Source organism: Argentina silus (genome assembly GCF_951799395.1).
Source record: "Argentina silus genome assembly, chromosome: 13".
Lineage (NCBI taxonomy): Eukaryota > Metazoa > Chordata > Actinopteri > Argentiniformes > Argentinidae > Argentina > Argentina silus.
Genome location: NC_139667.1, coordinates 19,458,603 through 19,486,532, shown reverse-complemented (window position 1 = coordinate 19,486,532; position 27,930 = coordinate 19,458,603). Strand labels below are relative to the sequence as shown.

The 27,930-nt window shown below is 41.3% G+C and overlaps 1 protein-coding gene across 1 annotated transcript in view; it reads right to left on the bottom strand.

Moving 5' to 3' along the window:
- Positions 1 to 27,930, bottom strand: part of nrxn3a (neurexin 3a) — a gene marked incomplete at both ends in the record, with an annotated part of 268,162 nt that overhangs the window by 148,445 nt on the left and 91,787 nt on the right. Inside the window, 8 exon segments of the mRNA XM_083683801.1 lie at positions 13,462 to 13,581; positions 19,108 to 19,281; positions 19,613 to 19,803; positions 20,804 to 21,064; positions 21,348 to 21,468; positions 21,909 to 22,028; positions 25,102 to 25,128; positions 27,500 to 27,703. Of these exon segments, the coding sequence (XP_083539927.1) occupies positions 13,462 to 13,581; positions 19,108 to 19,281; positions 19,613 to 19,803; positions 20,804 to 21,064; positions 21,348 to 21,468; positions 21,909 to 22,028; positions 25,102 to 25,128; positions 27,500 to 27,703 (1,218 nt within the window).

The window sequence follows — 27,930 nt, the reverse complement described above, 5'->3', positions numbered from 1 at the left end:
CATCTCTCTGAAACAACCAGAACACACCTGTTTTAAGTACAAGACTAGATCATTAGAACTCTCAGTCAGTCTCTTTAGAAAGCTCAAGGAAACAAGAATATGTGCTTTCGTATTGTTATATCATTGATAAGCTTGATCTAGGTTTCACCTTTCGTGTTTAATAATAATAATATGCCATTTAGATTACGCTTTTATCCAAAGCATCTTACATTGCAGTGAGTGCATACATTTTTCAGCATATATGGTCCCAGTGGGAATCAAACCCACAACCTAAGCGTTGTTAGCGCCATGCTCTACCAACTGAGCCATAGAGGACCGTGTTTAGTGTCCATAGCAACAAAACATTCAATGATAACAACATGGGACAAAAACATGTGTGTGTGTGCGTGCATGCGGGCATGTGTGATATGACCAGGGTAGCAAACTAGCATGAGACATTGCCTATCAGCACCAGTGTAGCATATCAGGAACTGCGTCAAGGAAGTTAATTGGCTTTAAAGTGACTTAATCAGGGCTGAAAATTCAATATGGGTCTGCATAAAGGTGTTTCGTCAACTGTCCACCTCCCTGGAGAGAAGGAGTCATCAATACAGTATACAGGGACTAGAAAAGGTTGCTGTCAGCATGGACTATCTCCTTTTTTACATTGGTGTGATGGCTTACAGAGTTCAGAGCGTGCCTTTTTGCCAATTATTTCCAAGTACGGTACACTAAGAACTCCATGGCTGGTAGTTATCAAGCCTCTCATAGAAGGAAACAGCTTATAAGTGCTCGAATTTTCAGAGAGTGACGCACATTCGGTCCTACTTTTACACATATGAATAAAGGCAAGTTATCAAGATTCTTTAGACAAAAAAGTTCGTCATCACTGTGCAAGTCCGAAAGAGTCCTCAAGAGGTGTCCTAACGTATGCAGGTGTCATAACTTTATGTTCCTGCTCAGTTAGTTAATAAATAGTTGATTGCATTTTAATCCCTGTTCTTGTGTGAATGATTGCATCCACGCAAACTTTGAGTTCACCTCCTTTAAAGATTGAGACTAGATATTGACATAATTGGTTCATGTAAAGTTAATATAAGTGGAATAATTCAGAATTGAACTTAATTGATTTGAGTAGAAGCCAAATTAATCATACGTAATTTGAATATTAATAATCCTTCAAACATGTATAGAATTCACTCATTTATTACAGACCCTGCTATCCTGACCATCTTTCCCTTCTGAAGTGGAATTATTTAAGAGAAAAACATATGACTGCAAAGGCTCTCAGGCACTTTTCCCATACCCAATCTATCTTAATTACATCTGTGTCCTAGTTTAGTAGCAGCGTCTCTATGTGCTGGGGGAATGAGCCCATGTAAACGAGAGAGAAACATGGGGAAGGAGAGAGAAAGAGAGGGAGAGAGAGAGAGGGAAGAAAAAAGCAAAAGGAACCATCTCTCCGGCTGTCCACCCCTCAATTGATGGTCTCTTTCAACTCTAATTAAACGTTTTCCAAAAGTCCTGGCTGTCTTTCCAAGAGCAATGTCCTTGCCAGCACTATACAACACAATGGGAGATCAAAGGTTGGAGGAGATGGAACACACCGTATGCTTTCTCTTTCGAGGATTGTGGACAGGTTCTGATTGACTCGTATGTGACTCGTATGCTGTGCGTATGTTGTTGGTTGTGTAGAATGACATGTTTTTGTGAAAATGTCAGTTATTGATAGCTTTTGCTTCTAAGGCGCTCAGGAAAATAGAGGTAGGGTCGATGGATCTGCGCCCGTAGTTATCAAGCCGCTCAGAATGACTCATAGGAATCGTGCTAAACCGGCTGTTATGACTAAAAAGACATAGCTCAGTGTAGGCAGTTGAAGGGCACTGTCATGCTTCTTACTCACATTCTGAGCAATGAGTAGGACCAACTCTTGAATTTCATCTCGATTTCACGACACATTCGGAGCCGCAAAGGACATTTTGATGACGTTCCTTATAGTTTGCTCCCATATCAGAGTTGCTCCAAACATTGAATATCCAATGTAATCGTAGTGACACTCTGAGTTAAAATAATCATAAATAATAATCATAATAATAATAAAAGTAAATGAACATAATAATGCATGATTAATACCACCTTTTGATCAATTTAAAGTCATGTTTATGGTTTATTTTGGTATTAACCTAATCATCACATGTGAATGTATCGTGCATGCAGCCATCTATTGATAACTCATAGCCTACTCATAACTAGTTAAAACACCTCTTGAGTACTCCTAAATACTGGTGGAGTTATGACAACTTTTGTGTCTAAAGAATTTTGTTAACTTGCTTTTATCCATACGTGTAAAAGTAGGACCAAATGTGCGTCACTCTGAATTTTTGAGCACTTATGAGCTGTTTCCTACTCTGAGAGGCTTGATAACTACTGGCCCTGTTCCCAGAAACATAATTTTGATAGATAGCACTAAAATGCAGCATTAAAACGTTGTTTTGAAAGAAAACTCTGATATCGACCAATACTGTTTTGAAAGGTCGGAAATCTAAAAATCATTGAATAACTGAGGCTAGTATTTAGTCAAACAAGAGAGGCTCGTGAACATACACTGTAGGTTAATGGCATATTCCAATGTTGTGTTTATTACAGCTGTAAATTATTTTTCACAGTAATGGAGCGATCCAGTCTATGGTAGATCCATAATTATATCAAATGCGTAATTCTGTGAATGTCACTCTGAATTCATCTGCCTCTGTATTGACATCACCCATCGCTTTTAGTCATAACTCAAACTAATTTCATGCCGCGCCATGCCGCACGAGAGGCCCCATTTCCATTTACGCAAATGAACTTAACCGAAACACCCACTGCTGCAACAGCCACTGAAAAACAAGAGGAAAAAAACCTTCAGAAACACCTCATTATCGTCAGTGAAAGCTGCCTTTCAAACCAACACACGGAGCCACCGGTGCAATCTGATAGCACTTTATAAGGTTCTGATTGACATTAGCTTCATCTTTAATGAAAAAATCACACGCCCACAGACACGCACACGCACACGCACACACACACACACACACACACACAAACACAAGAAAATATACATACTGTACAGACAAACACACACACAAACATACACAGAGAAATATACACACACGCACATGCACAACACGCATGCACACACACACACACACACACACACACACACACACACACACACACACACACACACACACACACACACACACACACACTGTTCGATTGACTACACAGCAACACGATTAGAAATGATATAAAACCAGAGGCATTTACAGCAGAGGGGACAGAGATATCGATATGCCATTTTTATGGGCCAAAACTTCCCATCATTTCCCTTCTCCTCTTCCCGGAAACGCATGTTGATGGATGGCAGCACTTGCACTCCAGAGACACCCGTCCAGCGCCTCCAAGGTCACCTTGGCTTGAACAAACAAATGCTTTTTTTTTTAGCACTCTCTATATTTCCTTGTTAGGGCCAATTTAATGAGGCTCTCCTTTGAAAACAGCCATTTTAATGACCGTGACAGCTGAGACTTTATTTGAGAGAGATGACACAGAGAAGGAGAGTATTAACGGCCAGCTCAGAGTCAACCCTATCGTTTATCGTTTAGTATCTGAAGTTGATCATGGGAAGGTCCACAAAGCCAGGACAGCACAGGAACCGGAATGGAATACAGAATGATAAAATCATTATAATACAGTCATGAGAAAAAGTTAGGACACCCCCCAAAATATTAAGTTATTCTCTTAAAAATATGGACATATCAATATGTTATCTTCTTTCTAACAATGTCTATAGATAAAGGGGATGTAATTGAACAAAAAACTATGAAAATGTAACTTTGTAATCATTTATTTAACGAAAAATTAACAATAATGCCAATTCCTACTGAGGAAAAAGTTAGGACACCCTATGCCCTAATAGCTAGTATTGCCCCCCTTGGCTGAAATAACCTCAATTAGACGTTTCTTATAACTGTCTACAGGTCTCTGACATCAATTGGGAGAAAGTTTTTCCCACTCCTCCTTGCAGAATTCTTTCAGCTGTGTGATGTTCGAGGGGTGTCTTGCATGCACAGCCAGTTTCAAATCAATCCACAGCATCTCAATAAGATTAAGATCCGGGCTTTGACTTGACCATTCCAGAACTCTCAATTTATTTTTCTTGAGCCATTCCTTGGTAGATTTACTGGAATGTTTTGGGTCATTGTCATGTTGCATGGTCCACATCTGCTTCAGCTTCAACTTTCGAACAGATGGTCTCACATTTTCCTCAAGCACCCTCTGATACAATACAAAATTCATAGTGGATTCTATGATGGTGAGCTGACCAGGCCCTGCTGCAGAAAAGCAGCCCCAAACCATGACATTTCCACCCCCATGCTTCACAGTTGGTATGAGGTTCTTGTTCTCAAATGCTGTCTTGGTTTTGCGCCAAACATGTCTACTCTTACTGTGCCCAAATAGTTCAACTTTGGATTCATCTGTCCAAAGCACATTGTTCCAGAAGTTCTGGTCTTTCTCTAGGTGTTCTCTGGCAAACTTTAGTCTTGCCCTGATGTTTTTTTTTGACAGCAGGGGTTTCCTCCTTGCACACCTCCCATGTAATGCAAACTTGTTCAGTCTCTTTCTTATGGTGGATGCATGTACTTTGACATCAATTGTGGCAAGAGATACCTGTAGGTCTCGTGATGACATTCTGGGATTGTTGGAGACTTCTTTAAGCATCTTTCGGTCAGCTCTTAGGCTGAACTTGCTTGGGCGGCCTGACCTGGCCATGTTGGTGGTGGTTTTAAATGTTCTCCACTTGTAAATTATTTTCCGGACAGTGGAATGGCCAATTTCGAATAGTTTGGAGATCTTTTTATATCCCTTCCCAGACTCATATGCATCTACAATTTTTCTTCTGAAGGCCTCAGAGAGCTCTTTTGATCTCGCCATGGTGATGCAACTCACTTCAACAATCAAGAGCAAACCAAACTAAATATCTGAGGTTTAAATAGGACAGGCTCCTCCAAAATCCTCTGTAACGCTGTTCTAATCATTTGCACCTGATGTGGTGCTCTTTATTATAATTTTAGGCATTTTAAGTGGAACTAAATGTGGGGGTGTCCTAACTTTTTCCTCACAAGAAGATTGCATTTCTATTAATTACATTTTACCAATCATTTTTTAAATAATTTGTTTCAGTTGTATTTGTTTAGTTATATTACCTCAATTTTTCAATATTGTTCAAATGAATATCAAATGTCCATATGTTTGAATATGTTGAAGAAGACAAAGGTTTTCATAGGGTGTCCTAATTTTTTCTCATGACTGTATATATACGTTTTATATCTCATTGTCTGATTATCCATATTCACTAAACACTGTTCGATTGTAAGTGTGTAAATGGATACAATGACTGCACATCTGAACTGTCCTGCTCCTTGAGCAAGACCTTGTGTGAGGCCTCAACCTCGCTTAGCCAGCTTCACCCAGCAGACGGGATATGAGTCGGACACTTGGGCCATTTTGAGCCAAATGGATTTATTGACCTCCACTATTTAGCATGTGAATGCAGCGTGGTCAATTAATTGATTGATTGAGCGTCAAAGACAATGTCTTCATCAGTATCCCTACATCTGCACAAGTGGCATCTGTATCATTTTGCTAAATCATCTATGTTGAGTGCTTGGATGAATGCAATACGACGCACACGCACACGCACACGCACACGCACGGGCCCACGCACGCACATGCGCGCGCACACACGCACACCTCCTTGGTCGATCGAAAGAGATGAAAGACATTAAACCCGCGTAGATCGATTGGGCGATATCTTTTTTTAAGAGGTGATTCTTACTCTATATTCCGCCATGACAGTGGCTCTCTCTCAATTTATAAAGTAAAATAAAAAAATAAAAAAAACGATTCAATCTGGCGTGGGAGGAGCCCATAACACTCATCATCAGCAAGACGCCCAGTCATATTTCCTGCTCGTATTCAAATCCATTTCCTGGTCCTCTCTCCGCTTGTCAGACGAGGTCATTTGCTGCATATCGCACCTCTTCATCTTTTGTCAGGGCCATCATAAGCCTGTGACAGCCTTCTGATGGATATGAACTCAGACGAATGATCCATCTCTTTCGCCCCCTATTCTTCAACCTAACCGCCGTATTCATTTATATCAGCGCCGACAGAGGAAGCTATAGGAGACCTCAAACAAAGATGAAACACCCACGGCTAAGTTTGCCTTTCTTCATATTCGACGTGTGCTGTTTTTAATTGCGTACTATTGTTTACTCCATTTGTTTTCATTGTCTTTCTCTATAGATTTTGTCTCAGCCTTTGATTGGCTGAATTGCCTCACACATTATAGCATTGATGTTAAGCTAGACTCAACAGGACAATTTAAATTCCTATGAGAGAATTGATTAAATCATTCACTGTTTAATCCTTTCAAGCCGTGATTGGTGAAACACTGAACTGGCTGACCCAGCACTCTGAAGTCAGTCAACTTCACATGGTAACGTCATATCACTAAGTCTACCCTAGAGTGGAGACCTGGAGTATTTTGATGTATTTTAGGCATATTGTAAAGTAAAGACAGTTTTTTATGTACAACAAATTAGCATTACATCTCGGGCGGGAGTGAGTAATGGTATGATATTGCAGGTGAGGGCGAGGAGAGGAGATGAAAGCTCTCAGGTTTCAAACATCTTGATTGATGGTGTAATCAAATAGGTGTCATGACCTGGGTCATCAAGGTGACTCAAAATTGCATTAGCCCGAAAAGCTAAAGCCTAGCATTAGCTAAGCTAATAAAGATCTTCAGGTCTCAGATATGTTTCTCTACAAATTGACATAATAGCACAAGGTGGTGTTCAAACCCTTAAGTGTCTACCATTAAGCCAAGAGGACATTTTATAGGTCAATGTTTTATAAGTCTCAGGCAGGGCTACCTCATTACGAGAGCATGATTCCAAATCACCCACTGTCCAAGAGCTCAGCCAGGTGTTCACAACGGTGTGGTCTCCTGTGCAGCAGAAATTGGACACCCCGACCTCTATCTCCTACACCAGTGAAGGACAAGTCTTTAATTACCAATATCTTGTTTTTGTCAGAGAGAGCGAGAGAAAGAAAAGGGTAGAGAGATAGAGAGAGAGAGAGAGAGAGAGAGAGAGAGCGAGAGAGAGAGAGAGAAAGAGTAAATAGAGGGAGGGAAGGAGAGAGAGAGAGAGAGAGAGCGAGAGAGAGAGAGAGAGAGAGAGAGAGAGAGAGAGAGAGAGATTTACCCCTCCAGCCAGCTCTTTGTTGTGGCCTTTGTTGTGGCCATATACCGTATATTTTTTATTTGAAATGCATTTCATTCCAAATGCAAAGCAGCAGTATGGAAACAAAAACACTCCAAGGCATCATTGGAAATAGTGGGGAGTATTATATCACATTAACCTTTACAATTGATTTTCCCAGGCTAAAACACTCCCGACACTGCTGGGGGAAGGAACACATTCCAAAAAAAAAACGTTCACACCCTTTCAATCTATATTTTTACATGCATTTCTTTTTCCTTTATTCGCAGAGAAAAGTCTTTAGCAGCAGTCTAGACAAGGTCTGATAGCAAAGTCCACCCGGGGACGAAAGAAGAACATCAAATAAGAAGGCGAGTTCCATGAACTCTGCGCTTCCTCGGCACAGAAAATTACAGCCATCTTGTCTGTCTGTCGGGCTAAGGAGAACTCATCACACACCAGGCACAGGGACACCAGACCAGACCAGCCACCTTGCAAAACAACACTGTCTCTAAAATAGTCATTGGTATTGAAGAAATTCTGATTCCAATTATATTCACCCATTCTGAGAGCAGCTCAATGTGTCTGAGGTATAGCTGTGCTTTGAGAGTTGGAGGTACCATAGGTAAAGATAGGGCCAGTAGTTATCATCTATGAGGGCATAATTTCCTTCTGACTCCAGAAATGTCTTTACATGAAGAAATAAACACTTCAGAATCAATTCTAATCAGATCGAAACTTCTATGAATATGAATCATCAATACGACTGGTCTTTACGGACTGAATATGTCGACAATGCCAAAATCTATCCCCAAAAAAAAAAGCAGTCTCGTAACAATCCAAACAGTTTCAGTTAGGAAGTGAACTAAAACGGGCAGCTCATCAAAACCTTGAATCCTGCTGGAGTCCCTCATGTGTTTTGAGGATCAATTATTTAATTGTGTTCACGTAGAGCTCTCAACATGAAGTAGCCATCAGTTGGCGGTCTCCGCTACACTGCTTGGATGCCTGCTGCACGACCTCATATACTGGCATTCTTTTGGAGCAAGATCATTTAACAGCAAATGGAGCTTCTAACAACTCATTTTTTAGTATTGCTCAATCAACAAAGAGGCTGCCTGGTGCAGTTAGCTACAGCTAGCAGCTCAGTAGGGGAGGATGTCCGTGGTTACGCCTGAGTGATGTGTCTGGATCAGCCAGTGGGAGACGGATATCCGATGTCTCCTGGTCTGTTGGGCTATCGAATGATGCAACTTTGTGTCAATGACGGAGAGTGTGTCAACAAACAGCTTTGTTTCAAATAGGGGTGTGCGTGTGTGTGTGTGTGTGTGTGTGTGTGTGTGTGTGTGTGTGTGTGTGTGTGCGTGCGTGTGCGCGTGTGCATGTGCGTGTGCGTGTGTGTGTGTGCGATGGGCACTGATTTTTCAATGTTATTGCGCTAAGCTAATATTTGAGTCTCTTGATGTTAAAACGTATTTGCTCACGTAAAACAACTGAAAAGACCTACTGTAAGCAAGGTAAAGAAACACTGAGAATGAACAGCCTTTCTGTGACCAAAACCCAGGGTGTCTTGCATGCCACTATTGATACACATACTTTATTCTTTATTCTTACAAAGTCCCAGCGCATGTCTTTCTCTGTGAACCTGACTACCGCAGATATATTGTATGTACCACCTGTATACTGCATTCTCATTGGATTAATTTGCAATTACAACACTTGCTCCTTTGTTCATCAGCAACATGTACAATATGGACAGCATGGCCTTCATTTCAGAGAGAGAGAGAGAGAGAGAGAGAGAGAGAGAGAGAGAGAGAGAGAGAGAGAGAGAGAGAGCGAGGGACACAGTGACATCTGCAATTGTTTAGTTTTTTCTCATGTGGAGTCCCATTGGAGTGAAGTGCTGATGGAGTGTCCTTAACACTCACGCACACACTCACTCACGTGCGCGCGCACACACACACACACACACACACACACACACACACACACACACACACACACACACACACACACACAGCACACACAGCACAAAGCACAGCATGATAAAAGAGTGTCTCCTTCATGATGGCTTTTGCACTGAACTGAAGTCTCATCAAACACAATAAAGAATGTGAAATATTTTGAAATGATGAACCCCCTAATGCCTTTACAAATGGGAGACTCACGCACACTGATTCATGGTTGGGTTGAGAGTGTGTGTGTGTGTGTGTACTGTATGTATGTATGTGTGTGTGTGTGTGTGTGTGTGTGTGTGTGTGTGTGTGTGTGTGTGTGTGTGTATGTGTATGTGTCTATGTGTGTCATTTTTTTTTTGTCTGTTTTCTGTCTCATCTATGAACAATGTGTGTGACCTTTTGAGGACCTTTCGTGGGGTAACTGATGGCAAGGACCTAATTCAATTACTACCACTGAATAATGAGACTTGTCAACAGGCCTGAGGCCCTCCACAGCCCTCACAATAACATCAAAGTCCTTGAAAAAAAATGGTGTGTGTGTGTGTGTGTGTATCCATGTGTGCTAATGCATACAGTACAGAGCAGGATTAAGAAAGAACTCTCTTTGCATGCTAGCCAGGTTCAATAAACTGGCCCCGACTCCAAAGCCACCCATCTCTCAGATTATCATGGTTACAATAGCCGGATTAACAAGACACCGATAGAGAAACCTGCCGGCTAATCTCCCATTACAATGTTCATTCCGGGGGACCCATTCTAATATACTGTGTAGGTTAGCTACCTCCACGGATTTGGGTCAGCGCCACCAATCCCTGGCAGAGTTCACCAATCCCTAACTGGCTTTAGAATTGTATTTCTAATTAGCTGGAGAGTACCTGTTACTGGTACCTTACTGTAAATTCATCCATATAATGCATGGTGATGAACTCTGCAAGACAAAGTAAGGACACTGGCGAGAGGCTGTCTGTGATCCACAATCATATTCTATTATATTATTATATTCTGTTCTATTATTGAATAAGACATGAATTGTGTCTAGAAAGACCATGATATCTTCATCCGATTGGAATGTGTTGTATTCACGTGTTGGCTTAAATGGATCTCTAAAATGTACCATTAAATAGTCTGAGGATGGAGAGAAAAAGCATGTATTGTCATTAGCTTGAGAAAGAATCAATGTGATAGATTATTTAAGTCAATTGACTGGAATTGTATAAGAATGCCTCAGTCAGTGTTTAAGCTTATTATTGAAGGAAAAGGAGAGTGCGCTTGATTTCTGCTCTGCTTGCCTGTTCTCTCTCTCCCAGTCCTCATGCGGACTGTATGATAATGCACTGCCACCTAGTGGTGAAATATTCTGCTGGTGCAATGTTAAGGCACTTACGGCCATTTTGAGTCGTAATTATAAAAGAATGAACAGTTAATTGCCTCACTAGGCTCCCATTAGTCACTGTCAGAGGCATTCAAATCAATGAAACTAAACACACACACACACACACGCACACACGCACACACACACACGCACGTACACACCTGAATTCGTCCAGGCTGTGTCTACCCCTCCCTCTATCCTGGTCCTTGCCGCCCCACCTGGTTCCCACCAGGAAGCTGCTCTTCACTATGGATCCCTGAAGTCTTGCACCACACCACATGCCACAATAGTTTACAGTTCGGCACCTGATCAGCCAGAGGAGAATGGGTCCTCTCAAGGTTTCTTCCTCCCAGGGAGTATTTCCTTGCCACTGTGCACAATATTTTCCTCCCCCCTGGGGAGTTTTTTCCCCTTGGCTTACTTTTTGGGGGTCTATGGTTTGGTGTTTGTCTTTGTGACATTTGTCAAATGACAAATGTAAAAAGTGCTATACAAATAAATTTGTATGATTTATTGACTGACTCACTCACTCACTCACCGGAGTGCTTTATGTCAAACACTGTACCCCCAGGTTGTGATGTCACTCAAAATGTGTCATTTGTCAGTCAGCCTCCATCCTGGTAGATTGGTACGCTCAGGCACACAGGGAATAACCTAACAATAGCCTATCGATGGCCATAGCGACGGCTCAGCCACGCCACAACCCAACACTACCTGTCATTCCCAGTCGTCATTTCCCTTATCCGGCGGAGCGGGAGACTGGCAGGCCTGACACACCTGACACACACATTACTCTCTGGGAATTATTCAATTAAGTCACTCCATATCTCCACTAACCCGCTTTTGATTCAGCGCTCCCGCTCGCAGGAAATACGACGAGTCTAGCCTCTTTGTCACAGGGACGGGAGGGGAGGGGAGGCGAGGGAGGGAGGGAGGGAGGGAGGGAGGGAGGGAGGGAAGGAGGGGGGGCGACAAAGAAGCACAATTCCACCCGTCAGTCTTAAATCTCAGGAAGGTCAACTTAGCTGTCGCAGCAGCAGCAGCAGAAGCAGCAGCAGCGGCAAAGAGAAGAGGCCAATCCTCTATAATCATCCCTCTGCCATACTGTGGCTCATACAGAGGTGGTTGTGTGTGCGCGCGCGCGCGTGTGTGTGTGTGGCCGTTTGTGGCTGTGTGTGTACACGTGTAAAAACATACGTGTGTTTGCACATACATGTAAATACGTATGTGAATGTGTGAGCACCATGCAGCTGTGTGTATCTTCATACATTAAAAAGACTCCAGCCATTTACATTTACATGTATGGCATTTAGCAGACGCCTTTATCCAAAGCGACTTACAACAGCCTACGGCTTTCCTGAGCCTTCTCCTTTACCTCCTCAAGGGTTGCCAGTACTCGAGTCAGCCGTTAATTAGGAGACAGCTCACAGCACAGAGAAGCAAAGACATATCCTGAGACCACTAAGTGTTTTAAGCGAACATGACCCCCATAGCTAAACATGAGCCCCTCCGAGCCCATTATTTTAGAAATACTATATTCGTTTACATCAATGTGAAATTACCCCATAATGAAGCTCACAGCCGCCGGCTATTATAAGCAACCCCAGAATGATTAGTTTATTTTCCTGAACCTGAGATTTCTCAAGTGTATGGTTGGGATGAATACATGCATAAGCCCAATGAATTCACAAGTCAATGAAATCTAAATTGCACACTGGTTACAGAGCCTCATGTGGACTGCAAAGTTTTGCTACCCATAGAAAATCAATAGTGGACTTAAAGACTGTATTATAGGCCTAAACCAGAGAGGTTTAGAGCTGTACGCACTTCACTCTGCTTTAGCAATGTTTATGCAGTGACTCCTTTTAAGATAGGAACAACTGTACTGCCGGGATAAATGTGTCTTTTTTTGAAAACTGGAAGCATCTAAGTCTACCAGAAAAGTAATATTATACTTATTATTTTACTATTATACCGAGGACTACCTTGGACTGATTTGAGGTGAGAGTGTTGGTACTGCAAGCTCCAGAATGAGGTAAGTGTGGGAGCAGCCCTAGTTGCAGTGTAGTCTATGAACACACCCCAGAGAGGAAAGAAACAGCGATTATCTTTTGATGCTTCGAGTCGGGTCACAGCAGAATGAAATGTGATGCAAATAGACCGGTGTGTGTGTGAGTGTGTGTGTGTGTGTGTGTGTGAGTGTGGGGGGTTGCGTGGGTGTGCATGCGCCAGCATATACAATATGAGAGAGTGTCTGAATTTAATTTGTGATTTGTTCTGAAAACCTCAAACCACACAAGCCTGAGGGAATCCACTTAAGCATGAAAATGTGCCACGCTTTTGGAGCTAGAATAGGAGCATCAGGAGACATGTTCCTCAAGCTCCTCAAAGCTGAGTGTCTAGAACTGAGAAAGGTGGACTGAGGACGATTCCATTTGAGTTGGGTTTATGCATATATTAAATATTCATAGGATGAAAATGTCTACAAGTGGACGTGCTTGTGTGTGTCCAAGGGTTTATAGTGACGGTCGGTCATTGGGCAGTGAAAGGTGTAGTGTGTGTGTGTGTGTGTGTGTGTGTGTGTGTGTGTGTGTGTGTGTGTGTGTGTGTGTGTGTGTGCGTTTGTGTGTTAGATAAAGAAGATGAGACTTAACAGTATTTACAACCATTGCACTCTGTGTACGTTGAGGAGGATCAGTCGCTGGTGTGTATATATGTGTGATATGTGTGTTTGTGTGTGTGTGTGTGTGTGTGTGTGTGTGTGTGTGTGTGTGTGTGTGTGTGTGTGTGTGTGTGTGTGTGTGTTGTGCATATATAGAGGTCAAAGTCAAATAGCACTCACGATCATTGCACTGGGTGCCCGTGTAGGACGTCATGGAGCAGTCGCAGGTGTAGTTCTCCCACTGCTGGATACAGATGCCCATGTTGGCACATGAGTCCTCCTGGCAGGTGGTGCTAGGACCTACGGTGGCAAAGCAGAGCCATGTGATACCCGGGCAACGGATGCACGTGCACGTTTTCCCAACAGGTGTTGCCATGCAGAGGTGTCAGTGCACGTCAGTGTGCCATGCAAGTCAGGTTAGTACAGGTGACATTACATTACATGAACTCTTAAAAAGGTGTTATCATAGAAACTACACCAAACGGAAGAAAAAAACACATGGCATTCCCTCCGAGTAGGTTTTAGTAAGACTTAGTGCACAGACATATCACAGTTACTGGACGGTTTTCAACATGGCTGGTGATGAGGAACCTGGTTGATTCAGACAGGAGCGAAACCGACTGGGGTCCCATTCTATCATACCGGGTGGCTCTGTAACAACTGTGTTATTACACAGTAACAACATCGACAGGATCAGAGTAGCTACAGAGTAGGTGCATATTGTCACATCCTGTAGTTGTTAGAATGTTGCTTGAGTTTAGATTGTAGAGGTTCCTGTGAGGTTGTTGTGAGTTTGTCAGCAAACCTTTGAAAGTTAAACAAGCAACACATGTGGTCAATATGTGTAAGCACATTATGTAAGAAGTACAAGCATGTTACCAGATGTAGCTACACTGTAGTTACATTGCACCTGCTCATGTTAGCACCCGACCTGGGTCGAAATAGTAATTGTTTTATTTCAAATACCTAAGGTGAGTTTGATTTAGCACGCTTGCAAAAGGTGCTATGATTCCATTGTCTGCACTACGCCAGACAAGCTAAACCAAGCCCACCTGAAGTATTTCAAACAAAACAAATCCTATTTTGACCCAGGTCTGGTTAGGTTTGCACCATGTGAATACACACAGTTCTAGAGCCACCGAAAATGTAAGATGAAGTGTGACCCAGATGTGTTCTCCCCCCACCCGCCGTAGCCAAGACCAGTCAAACGAGACACTGGGTAAGAGTTACCACATGGGTACAACATGGATAGGAAGAAGAGAAAAAAAGACAAAACATCTTATAGCAAAGTCCAACACATAGCAAATGTATGTGCGTTTGTTATAAATGTTCTGGGATAGTGGCATCCAGTCCAGGGATACTTCTCAATACTTTGAACTTGCGTCCTTTCCTCAAGACCTTTTCTTGCATCCTTTCCTCCAGTATCACTGATCTGGTAGGATGGGCCAGAGATGCATACCTATCCGGTCCTTTCACCTATCAGTGGTAATGTAGGAAAGGTGTCGAGGAGAGGAAGCCATTTTGGGAGTATTGAGACACAGCCCAGGTTGAAGTCTCAAGGCTCATCACCTTAAACGGACTCATCCCATGTTTTTTTGCACACGTGTCGAAGAGGGAATGCAGCCTTTTACTGAGCAGTGCAAAACCAATTCAGTGGGAATCGGGACAGCATTCCCACAGGAAACGGAGAACCATGTGAAAAAAAGATAACTGCAAATAAACTGCGTTTAAGTGCAATTTTCTTGTGCAAGACCATTATGAAAATAAAAGGTACTAGAAGTAAAAACAAGAAATCATAGAAGGCTAAAAGTGCATTTATTGTGTAATGCAAAGTGCAATGGGACTTAGATTTATGCGAGATAAAATGATTCACTTCATTGTTTTGCTACCGAAAATATTTATCTTTCTGTAATTACTGTTAATGGCTGTTATACCTACACATCTAAAAAGAAAGAATTTGATTGACTCTTTAAGTAAATCCATGAAGACATAGCGATACAAATGTACAATTGTTGATAACTGATAGTTAATTGTTCTGATTATATTGCTGAATATATAAGCCAGTAAAAACTATTCTCTCAAGGGGACAAAATTACCGTTGATTTTGTTTGGCTATATCAGTGATTATGTTTCTTGATACTGGGCTTACTGTATAAATTATTTTTTAATACTGTATTATTTTTTACAAGCAAATAGTAACAAATAAAAGCATAATACATTGTTGAAATGGACAGGAGAGCGTGGGTACATTTTGAAAAACACCATCAGCAGCATTGCCATCCTTCATTGATTGTGTTTAGAGTGCCCCCTTTGCATCCTAATTAAAATCGCTGTCAGTACTGTCGGAATCTCAAATTGAATTTACGCCACGACCATCCCTTTAATTAGAGTGCTAATCACACTGTCCAATCAGAGGGGATCCACACTCAGGGCTTAAAAGCTGTGGTGTGTTTGTATGTGTGTGTGTGTGTGTGTGTGTGTGTGTGTGTGTGTGTGTGCGTGTGCGCATGTGTGCGTGCCCGCGCGCGCGTGTGGTGACCCATGGTGCAACACTTAATGGATTCCTCAGTGCCGCAGCTCAGACAGCTGAGGACGGCAGCACTCTCCATCGAACAACATTAACATAAAACAAGAACATGGGCTGATACAGAAAAACAAGATCTGCAGATATAATTACTGTATACAGGCCCCTGCTAATGTTTTATTTATGCAAACACTCTCCGTTGCAGCCATTAGCCTGTCTCCCTGCCTGCCTTTCAGCGTGGTGACGGTTCGCCCGTGGTAGTCGCAGCCCCTATACAGATTTCAAGAAGTGAACCATTTTATACCAAGCGCACAGCCACAGAGAAGCTTATATCATCATTGGACATAGTAGATTGTGCTTGTCCCTGGACATTTTTCTGAATAGAGACAGAGAGGTGACACATAACATTACACATAGCATCTTTCGGCCAAGCTCAGAATGGAATTTGAACCGTCTACCTTGAAGGTCAGCTTTGGTGAAACCAACTTTGTTAGCGAAAAAAGAACAGAAAAGCGAAAACGATAAAATAAGGTTAGTAGGTGGCCGATGACGTCAGTTAATAAAGCGAGTGCTTTACTAACATTGACATGCCCTCTGACTTTCTAAGGAAGGGGGTCAAGGGTCGGGGATTCAGAGGTCGAAGCTACGCTACCATGACCAAGGAAACAATAAGGAGAGTGAGATGGACCAGATATGGGGACAAAACACAAAAGCATGTCGATGAAACATGGTTTTGAGATTGTGAAGCTTATTGAGAAACACTATATATTTCACCTCAATTGATGTATTCTAAACCACTTCTAACTTGTATGGAAAAAGAATATTGAAGCTTTTAGGGCAGTGCACAAGTGACATAGCTAGTACAATTTACTTCCTTGATGCACTGCAACCTGCACATCAAAAATGTACCTGTTCAGTCATTACACATTGTCTAAATGCACTGAGTTTAAAACATTTATGTCCAAGTGACAAATGGGAAAAGTAAACATACAGACATCTGCATGGGGACCTGCAAAGAAGAGCGATGGAAAATGCAATGTTTCCATTGTGACATACATCAAATATTAACTCAATCCTCCACAGGTATTTTACACAATCTGTCGTTCTATGCATAATGTCATATGAGACCTTCATGGATTCGATCACGGGTAATGTGAACACATGTTAGTACGACTGTGTTTTGGATGGCTTTGAGGAAAAACACACAAGATGATGCAGGGTATGGTGTGACACACACGTACGATGATAGACTCAGTGAGCAGCCTTCATCGACATGGTATCAACATGGTTTGAGTGGGTTTGTTGGGGGAAAAAAGTGTGTCTTCACCCACGCTCAGCTTGTGGCTCAGCCCTCCACTCAGGCGGGCACCAACGACAACACTGTTGCATCACCGCCACCTAGTGACTGCACAGCAGTATTACACTGATCTCTGCACAACTAGGGTACTCCATGGTCATAACCTCCTATTCATTGTTGTCCATTGATCAGAACTCTTTGGTGTCTTACACTATGCAAATCAGTAATACATGCTGGAATCTTATGTAGCCTAACAAAAAAAATTGGATTTGATGTCACATCAATCTAGATATGTAATTCATCAATGTATCTTAATAAAGACAAGTTCCAGGACAAGGGTTGAGCAAAATAATAAGTGTAAACAAAAATGTACATGCACACACACACACACACACACACACACATGCACGTGTACACACACACACACACACACACACACACACACACACACACACACAATGATGACAATAAATGTACTGTACTCTCTTTGTTATGGATATGATATAACAGAAGACCAAAGAAATATGATTTATGAGCTTTTAATGTGAAAAATAAATGAATCCACTGATATTTTCACAGCACATACAGTACGGTCTATAGAGGAGATAGCTGTCTCCCAAAGTAACATTCAGATTTGGGATGGGAGGAAGACTTGTGTGGGTCTTATTGTTGAATTGGTAGAGAGAGACTGAACAATAATCAAAACTAGTTATGTCCCATATTGTTCCATTATGTGTCTCTCTGACATAGTCATTCAAAAATAAGACAACAAAAATAAACAATAAGAATGCATACACAACAGTTATGTTGAACTAAAAAGCATGATATGAAACTTTCACACAAAAGAAACATGCTCAGAAAAAAAAAAAAGATTTACATGCAAACAGTTATTGGTAATGAAAACGTGTCCACTAGCCAAAATCTACAGAAAAGGAATACATGATTTAACAATAAGCATTGTGTTTAAGGTCCAAAGAGAATTGAAGCATTTAGAATGAAATTTGATGCTAGTGCAAAAACATTTCAACAGGCCATATTTGCCTAATTGATATGCATGGTATATTTGAGATCAACACAAAACAAACCTTTGGCATTTTAGTTTTGTGCGGACACTGCATAAAGACTTGCTGACTGGCGCTATTGAGACCAAAATGTCTTATCTCGACGCTATTACGCTATTCTCTGTAGTTTCATTGTTGCTAAGTGAAGAAGAACAGCATATTAATATCATAGTCATACAAATTATATCTGAAGCTTTATGGTTGTAAATGCTAATACAACTTGTTCACTTCTCATACCAATGGGATATATACGTCATTACCTAAAGAGTCATGGCCTATGCTATAATAGTATATTGCTAAAGTTATGCATAAGGACAAAAATGCCTATAATGCAAACTGTAACACCTCAATATATACCCATACAATCAATTATTTTAAATACAGAGATGACAACATCAGCATAACTCTCCGTCCCGTACATAACATAGCTGCCGATATGTTCACTATAACTTCTTGCTTACACTTTGCTGAAAAAGACTTGTCATTCACAATAAAGATTTGCTGAGCCCTCACAAGCTCCTAAAACACCAATACAAAAGCAAAAAAATAAACAAATCATAAATCAAAACACAACATGAACAATAGGACACCTGGCTGTGTGTGTACTACAAACGGTACTGTACTACTGGGAGCTGGACTGATGATGACATCATCAATGTGCGACCAATGTGGCCAATAATTAGTGGGTCTAGGTGGGTTGTTGGTTGGGGGGTTTTAATGTCCAGCCCTGGTCTAACAGAGGGCCGTGTGGGTGAGTGAGGTGACCAGCAGGGTTAGTAAGATGGACGGGGGACCGTACGGACAGAGGGAGATGGAGCTACTGTTGGAGTTGAGGAGGAAGAATGGGCTCCCTGAGCTGGAGTTGGAGTTGTAGTTGGGCTTGTAGTTGAGATTGTAGTTTGAGCTGAAGTCCGAGTCGGACATGGTTTTGAGGGAGGGTGTACCTTCGCATCCGCGCTCGATCTGTCCACTGCGGAACAGCGCATCATTAAGGAGGTCTGGGAGGCGGCCATTGAGGTCGACGGAGGCCAGGCAGCCCTGGAAGCCGTCCCTGGAAGCCACCAGCTTGGGCAGGCTGCCGTACATGCCCGGGCCAAGTCCGGCGATGAACAGGTCACCTGGACAGAGGCGGGTAAGGATGATAGTGGACATCAGGGTGCATTGGTGCTAACATGTTATGTCATATGACCAGAAATGTGACCAGAAATGTCTGATATGTTAATTGTACTCTTATGGTACCTGAGAAACTATACGGTAACAGGCAATGTAGTGATCATTTCAAGTAATTCAAGACAGTTAGTAGTACCTGTGCCAAGTGTCATTATATTGTGTTTTCATGACTTCCATTTTATGATCCCCAGGTCATTTTTGGAAAATATACTTTTTTATCTCAATAGGACTTCCTGGTCGAAATAAAGGTGAAATGCATTTTAAAAAAAACTGCCATACCTTTCAGGTCGAGGTTCTTTGCCCCATTGACCACCTGGCTGACGGCCTTGGCATCCACCTTGAGAGTGTGGATGTTGCTGTTGTCGCGGGTGATGACCACATTGTGCCACTGGTTGTCATGGAGAGCCCTGTCGCTGTTGCCCTTGATGACGTTGGGCCCGTTGCCAAGGTCAAACACGTAGTGGATGTACCTGCAAGGGTCAAAGGTCATTGGGAGGCCAGTGAATGCCTGTCTGACCAGTAGGAGGGAGGGAGGGAGGTGAGAAATTACTCATCAGCTTGATTTTAACCTGCTACACCAGGAACGTAGAAGTCCAGTGGTGACCCACTTTTTCTTGTTGTTTACTATGGATTTATGCATAAATAGACTTTAAGACGACCAACTTTGTTGTTTGACTGGCTGATGTCGCATGTAACTTTGACAACAGTAAGAGTAGTCCTGATGTAGCAGCTCGGTAAGACCAAACCTTCGAGCAAAACAGAGGGAGTGAAAAAAGCTGAAATATGGTATGCGAACAATGATTTAAAACCCTGGACTTGGTTATTGATAAATAATCATACCGCCAAAGTGTTCAGCGTTAGGTTGAAATAACATTTCAAGATGATATGACAAGACATTTTGCCTGTAATTCCTTACATTCAAACCAGCAAACGGGCAATTTAACCACAGCTACAGCATTCACATCAACAGGTGACAGCTAGCCATCTAAGTTACAAGGAACCAATGACATTGTGCTTATGCACATGTAAACCTCTCGCAACTGCACATCTCATGGTTTTAAATGTTAACACTACCAGTACATTACTTGTTCATTTTTCAAGATTACAAAAACGTTTGGTCAGAAAACAGTTTTGCTCCACGTTGTTGTTTTGGGGAGGGAGATATTTTGTACTTTTAATATGTCTGTAAATAAAGTGGAAAAAGACAAAATAGACAAGACAAAGCAAGCATAAAAGCAAAAAGGAAACCGAAGTTAAAATACTGCAAAATTGCATTGGTTTCTATTGCACTAGTGAGCCTCTTGGGTGTTGTTGGTGAAGTAGCTGTGGCTTTGTTTTGGCGCCACCTATCCCCTATCTAGGGTCTACAGATCAGTCTATGTGACACGTTCATGTCAAGAACAAGCAACTGCCTTTTTAGAAAATATGCAGGTTACCAAAAGGCTTGGTACCAGGAAGACTACCGCTCACCCTTTCACCAGCTCTACGGCGATAAAGTCGTTCCCGTCTCCGCTGTTGAAGAGGATGAACCCATCGGGCGAGGTGGTCTTGAACTGGAAGAACAGGTGCATGGAGGTGTAGGCCTGCAGTGTGGCCAGGCTCAGGTAACTGCTCTTGGACTTGAAGGTCACAGGGTCAGCGATGATGGACCGCATGCCGAAGCGAGCATTGAGCTCACAGAACTCGATGTCGCCGTTCTTGCACAGGTCGATGTAGAGCATGCCGTTGAATCTGGGAAAACGAAGAAGATAGAGCGGGACTGAAGTAATTGTTACGCTTCGGTCACTTTATAGTTAGTGTAAGACGCCAACATTTGCAAGACCTGCATGCATTTAAAGATAAACATTGACTTCCACGATGTAATTCATCAGCTGGTTTAAAAAAAAGAAGTGAGTCTTTTTTATGACTGTTTCATTTAAAGTCAACCGAGTGTACACCTTTCCTCTTTTCCTGCTCCAGAGGGGACAGGGAACCTTTAAGCCAAGTTTCTGTAAATGTTTAATAGAGTGAAAACCTGAGGCTCTGCAGGTGTCCAATGAAGCTAGAGGGGATTACGGAGACAAAGCGTCGCTCAGTCATGATGCCCGTCTCGATGTTGTGGAATTCCAGGCGGGTGTGGTCGCCTGCCATCTGGCCTGGAGAGGGGGTTGTTGGAGGGGAGGGATTGAAAAGAAGAAAAAAAAAAAAGAAAAGAAAAGAGAACACTGTCTGACACTAACACAAACGGGCTGAAATTAAGGAGGACCTATTTTTGATAAACCAAAGCAAATGTAATACATTTCAAAGGTGTCAACTCTCACTCGTCAACTCTCCCTACGTCCTATCCTCCAAGTGACATTCAAAATAACTGTTCAAGAGATGACTGACCGCATTTACAAAATGACTTACTCCAAAAAAAATGACTTAACAAGGAGATACTGAAGTAATTTTAGAATGTTGCCGAACTTTCCCTTTTATGGCCAAAACTAATGATATACTAAAGCAGCATATCATAACATATCTCCAATACATACAATGAACGTGGAATAACATTTGCTCTCTTTCAGACTGTAGCGGAGGGGATGTAATATAGTACCTTCTGCTACATCATCGTCAACCGTGAGCTTGTAGGTTTTGCCACGGCGGACCACTCGTACTGTATGCCACTCATTATCATTGAGTTTTTGCCCAGCATACAGGGTCTCTGGTCCCTTGCCTGAGGACGATGGTTGGTCACAAAGTTAAAGTCATCCTGCGTCTAAAACCAAACCTTTGCTTTCCACCAATGGGGCTAGAAAAAATTGGGCCTATTCTGAACTACTACCGCGAGGAGCAGCTGCAATTTGAGGCACACACGCAGATAAGGATGGCGGCGCGTCTTGAGATTTTTCAAATGGTCCCTGAGGTATTTTATTCAATTCGGGAACATATTTTTCTCTCTATCCAAATTACATGTGTATTGATTGACATTGGAGAACAAAGGTTTGGTTATGTTAAGGAGAAACATATTTCATGAATATTAGGACAATATAATTCACATATACAGGTAAAACATTACTTCTTTAGTATCAATGCACACTCGACCATCACCTTGATTGTCACTGAAATGTAGATTTATAATATGGATTCAGCAGAAAACATTGCAGTCAATGCAACCATTACACAGCTTTTACTCATAAAAGGGTCTAGAAATGCCTTCCCTCCTTCTTATTCTCCTACTTATTTGTATAAGGTTGTTATTACTTATGATCTTTCATGATTTACTGTATCATAGGTAAAATGTGGTCCTCCCATGCTTTACTCTGTTATGGTAGATACTGTATTCCAAAAAAGAGAACAACTCTGATGCTCCCAACAGTGATTTATCGGCGAGACTGAGAAATGAAAAACATATCGACCCTCAATGGGATCTTCATCTAGAGCAATACAAGCTGACTTTAGAGTGAAGTGTTAGTGACCAGTATGAAGCTAACTATGTTTCACACCGAGGCAGAGCCCCAGTAGTTGATCGCCTGTACATCAGGTTGGCTTATCTCCAATCCCCATCAGCGTCAGTAAATCTCTGTGATTTACAGAGCTGACACTACTTGTCTGGCCTTTATAATGATGGGAATACGTTATTCACTGAGACACCCCTGTGCTTTCTCACCCTGTCATGGGTGTAGTGTTGATTTGAAGCAGCCACCACAAACCGGCTTTGGCAGATGCATATAGACGAAGCACAGAGCCCTGAGGCGAGCCAGCTGCACTGATTTGGATGGTTTCTTGTTTGTGTGTGCTGTCAGTCAGAAGTGTTAAAATTTATTAAAAAAAAAAAAGTTGTGAAGGTGGGACTTAACACTAGGTTGATCTCTATTTTGGATGTCCATTAAATGAAGTGTTTATCATGCCTTTTTAAGGATTTCAAGAAATTGTTGAATGGGAATTAGAGAATGCATTGTCAATGGATGGAAATATATTTCCTATACATTCTCAGAGCATTATCTTGACTATTGCTGAAAACCCTGGTTGCTTGGTAACACTTTAAAGTATTTAGATATCTACTGTATGATTATGTCTACAGTCACTCATGCAGGGGACATTGTGTGAACATTTGAGTAGTCCTCAATCTTCCCTCCCCTACTATCTATCTCGCTCTATGACTGTCATTAAAAGCAGAGCAGCACTCTTAGCATGTATGTCTTATGTAAGAGAGCTCAGTCCTCAAGTACTCTTCAGTCTGTTGAGAGCAAAGAGCTCAGAGATGCTTGGCATTCAAAACTCCTCTTGTCACTTCATGTTTTGAGAGGAAATAATATAAATCAAGGCTTCTGGGGAGAAGTGATTGTGCCTATGAATGGTTGTTTGTTGGAGGTTGTTTAAGTTACCTCTGCAACTGTTTGTGACTTGTACGCTAATGAACACACAAAATATACACATACTGTGTATACACAGACACTAAAATTATTGTCTAACTGCGACTGTTATTTTGGTCGTGATTTTATTTTTAACAAAGTTGTGACAAAGGTATTTTTGATATAATAGATAAAATAGGTAAAAAATGCTTACCTTCTCAAGAGACTAAAGTGTAATATTGATTTTCATGCAACAGATGATCATTTTTCAATCTATGTAGGCACCCAGTGAAGGCTTCCAAGGCCTATTTATGAGTAAAAGCATTTCATGTTCATCATAATTCCAGAGAGAACCCCACAACTTCAATGCAAACATTATGAACACTTCATGTACCTGAGTGTGTTCCAGTGCCATATACCAAAGTTCACTCTTAAAGACATGTCTTTGAATGCAAACAGAGCTCACCAAACAAGTATATAGTATTCACAGATATCATAAATTATACACTATTTGATTAGCGTAAAATGAATAGATAAATTGTTTCATTTATTTAATTGTTTTCGGAAAGAAACCATTGACATTTTTAAACAACGTTAAAGCCTGAAATTGATAATGCATAGATACTATATCAAGCCCTTATTCTACCAAATATGTTTTCTTGCTTATTACTTCTATATTAGCAACATTACACAGTACCAGCTAAGCATAGTAGATAATATTAATTTATCTAATATCTTATTTTGTAGTTATCAATACACATAGAGTAAAATACTAATTTTGTTGTGTACATCAGTGAGGCTCTGTTTGCATGTAATAATGTTCTAGTATTGAATTGCATAAGGTAATTATTGAGTGGTGATTTAGTAATCTCAATTTAAAAAAATAAATACAATTAAAACAAAATAACCTGCCAAAATAGAAACGTCCTTCCTAATTTTATATACAGTAATAAGTGACGTGGAGAGAGTGCTATGCCCATCAAATGTTTTCATCCTGTATGCTATATTCTACCCACAAGAGGGAGCAGGATATACAGTAAGAAGGTATTTACAGTAGTGTCATGCAAAGTAAGATGCTGTCTATTTCAGTCATTCAGTCATGTTTCAGTGATTCATTTAAAAAAATGAATCACAACTGTTTAGCTTCTTATATTCTACATACGACTTTAAACAAGAAATGCAATATAAGTGTTTAAGTATCTCACATTTGAGAAAATTAAGACTTTTTTGAATGTGAAAGAAAACCAACAAGATTATTAAATCACCACTTTCTCTTTTGCAGTTAGGTTGTATCTGTTGTCCAAGACCTACTGAAGGTCTGACCGGCTGAACCGACACACTCATCCTCCACACCACAAGGATAAGAGAAGGGGGCAGGATACACACTTAAAAAACACATTTCTTTAAACAGCAGAATATCATCAAGAGCAAAATGAAACTTGAGTGTTAACTTACTGGAGTTACAGTTTATCCTGATACAGTCTAGATGGGGAAGAATAAATGACAGATGAAATTGCATCCTTCAAGGTTATAGCTGCAGACATCCAAAAACAAGAATTCCACCCTTCCGGGGACGTCCACATGCAGATAGGCGGCCATTTTGTTTCAAGGGGTCTTTCAAATCTTGTTTCAAGGGGTCTTTCAAATCTACAGGCTTTACTACCACGTGATTGGAATAACTGGCAGTGTAGCATTAAATATGAGGTAGGGAGTTAAAAAATGTACAGTAAACAAGTTCACAAATTTGTATTTTTTTTTAAATCACAAATTGGTACATAAGGGTATGGACATTAGCTGGATGCTGTGTGTTCAATTTAAATGAAACATTCAGTGACCACTACTAAGCAACTTAATTTCACTCATGGGGTACAGAATTGAATCTTGCTGTAGTCCTGTTTTCAATGTTGCATAACATATCTTAAAAATGGCCGCTTGTATTTTACCAACCACATAGATTCTCCAACCCAGCATTGATTCTATCAGGTCTTGATTTTGAGTTCAAACTCAAAGTTTCCAGCTCCAAAGCCTTCACACCAGCTTGTTGACTAAACAGGCTATTAAAATCATATGTCTGATATTTAGCAAGAAGAAGGTGAAAGCAATCCATATTGGAACCTTGGATCTTTGAATTCCAGTGCAATTTTTGTATCATTTTCATGTAATTTTACTTGACACTGGAATTAGCTTTAAGACAACTGCAAATTTGTCAAGCTATTGACCTCAAAACTTGGATGAGGAAACAATTGACATACAATTGGATGGACTTGTTTGCTAGGTCCTTTAATAAAGGTCCCTGTGAAGGGACATGTTTGGTATGGGTGCCTACGAGGGACACTCTGGGTTGGTCACCGTGTGGCTGGTGTTTTCATGTGTCGTCAACCGCAACAGAAAAGTGGGAGCGAACAGCCGCGATCCAATCAGCACCAGCACCATGCAGAGGCACAGATCCCACCAAGAGTTTACTCAAATAGTACAGTTTGAATAATTACTGTACAATTACTATACAACTACAGAAAAAATGACTAAAAACTACTGTATGTGACAGAACCTAAAACTATAAGAGAGTGTTTCTGGGTAATTTCAATGGTGTAACTATTCTAAAGGTGGATATACCATAAAAATACGAAGATGCCCAAAAGGGCACATTTCTAACAAATCTCCAAGTTAACTTGACCAGCCAATTGTGTGTGCAAAAACATTTTGTTGTGTTATCTTAAATGCATATGCATTTATAGGTATATCTACTGTAAATACTGATTATATGTGTGTCACAAATGCCACCCTAATGTCAGCAGCTTTTATGAATTAGCTCTTGTGGAACTCATTTACGATATACTGTATGAGTTGGGAATTAAATAGTTTGGATGTTTACTTGTTTTTCATATGCTTCTTTCCTTTTTGTGACACAGTGGAGTGTTTGTAAAAAAAAAGAGAGAAGGTGCCTGGGGTGCAGCCAACTGCAGGTTTGGCTGGGCTCTGTTCTCGGGCTGTTCGCCTGACGGGCCGCAGGCTTAAGGCCTTTGAAGGGGTGAATACCATCTTTTGACAAAGCATGAGGGGAAATGGAGTTGATAGCTGATAGCTAGAGGATGTGTAGAATATATAGACTTTGAGGGACACACATTTTCAGTAAAGGAAATTGAAAACAAAACAAAAACAAAAAGCAAATTTACAATCTGAATCGAATTAAGACAGAAACGTGACGTTAGTGAGAGATGTAAAGAAGAGATTTGGTCTTTTTAGATTATTGTAGATGATGGACTGAGGATCAGTTGGTGTAAGTCACCTCTTAGAAAGTCACAGCACTTCATGTTGCTTATAAAATTATTTGTTTACATATAGAAATAGTGCTTCTTAGAATTCAGCAGCTTTAAATTGAAGATGTATACTTCAGTCTATTGGTGCTGTGACTATCTCAAAAGCTGTTATTTTACAGGACTATGGCAATGACTATGGTGTTTCTGTTCAAAAGATGGGCCAAACAATCAATGACAATAACTTTTCGTTAGAATGGAATAGCCTTGATATCGCCAAAATGTTAACCACTATAAAAAGTGTTACTCAATCAACAAACCATAAATATCTTAACACATTAATCACAATAAATTCCATGCAAATCAAAATAATAAGCTTCTTTTTTTATTTTTTACCATTTTACTGCATCTATTATATACAGTATATACATACAGTATATCTATGTTTTAATACAACAACCGAACCAAACTAAGGTCAAAAGAAAAGTGGAACATAATGATGGAGGGAGCAAAAGAGAGAGGGGAAGGAAGGGGAGGAGCGCCACGTAACGGAGGGGGGGGTTTCGTTGCGTGGCGTAGTCGGTTGGCGTATACGATACCTAGGTTGACCGTGAGTTTGACGCGGCCGCCGTCCAGCTCGAGCCGGAGTGTGTCGGCCGAGTCGCGGGACGTGGTGGCCATGAGGAGACCGTAGGCGCGCTGGGACATGAATCGCAGCGACACGTCCTCTGCTTCTGTGTGCATGACCGTTGGCATCACCACCTTCATGTACATGCTGCCATCGTAGCTCAAGATGGAGGCCTCTGTCAGAAGGAGGGGGTGGGGGGGGGGGGAGAAGGACACAGGGAGAGAGATGGGTTTGTAAGAGTGCTAGATGTATAGTTGCTGTAGTACAACCTGCCTTTGTAACTCAGGAACAGGCAAGGAAGAGGGGGGAGAGAGATATGTTTGACACCACCTGCTGCCACTTCGTTTTTAGATGAAAAAACGACACATTTACACGCACGCACGCATGCAAACACACACACCA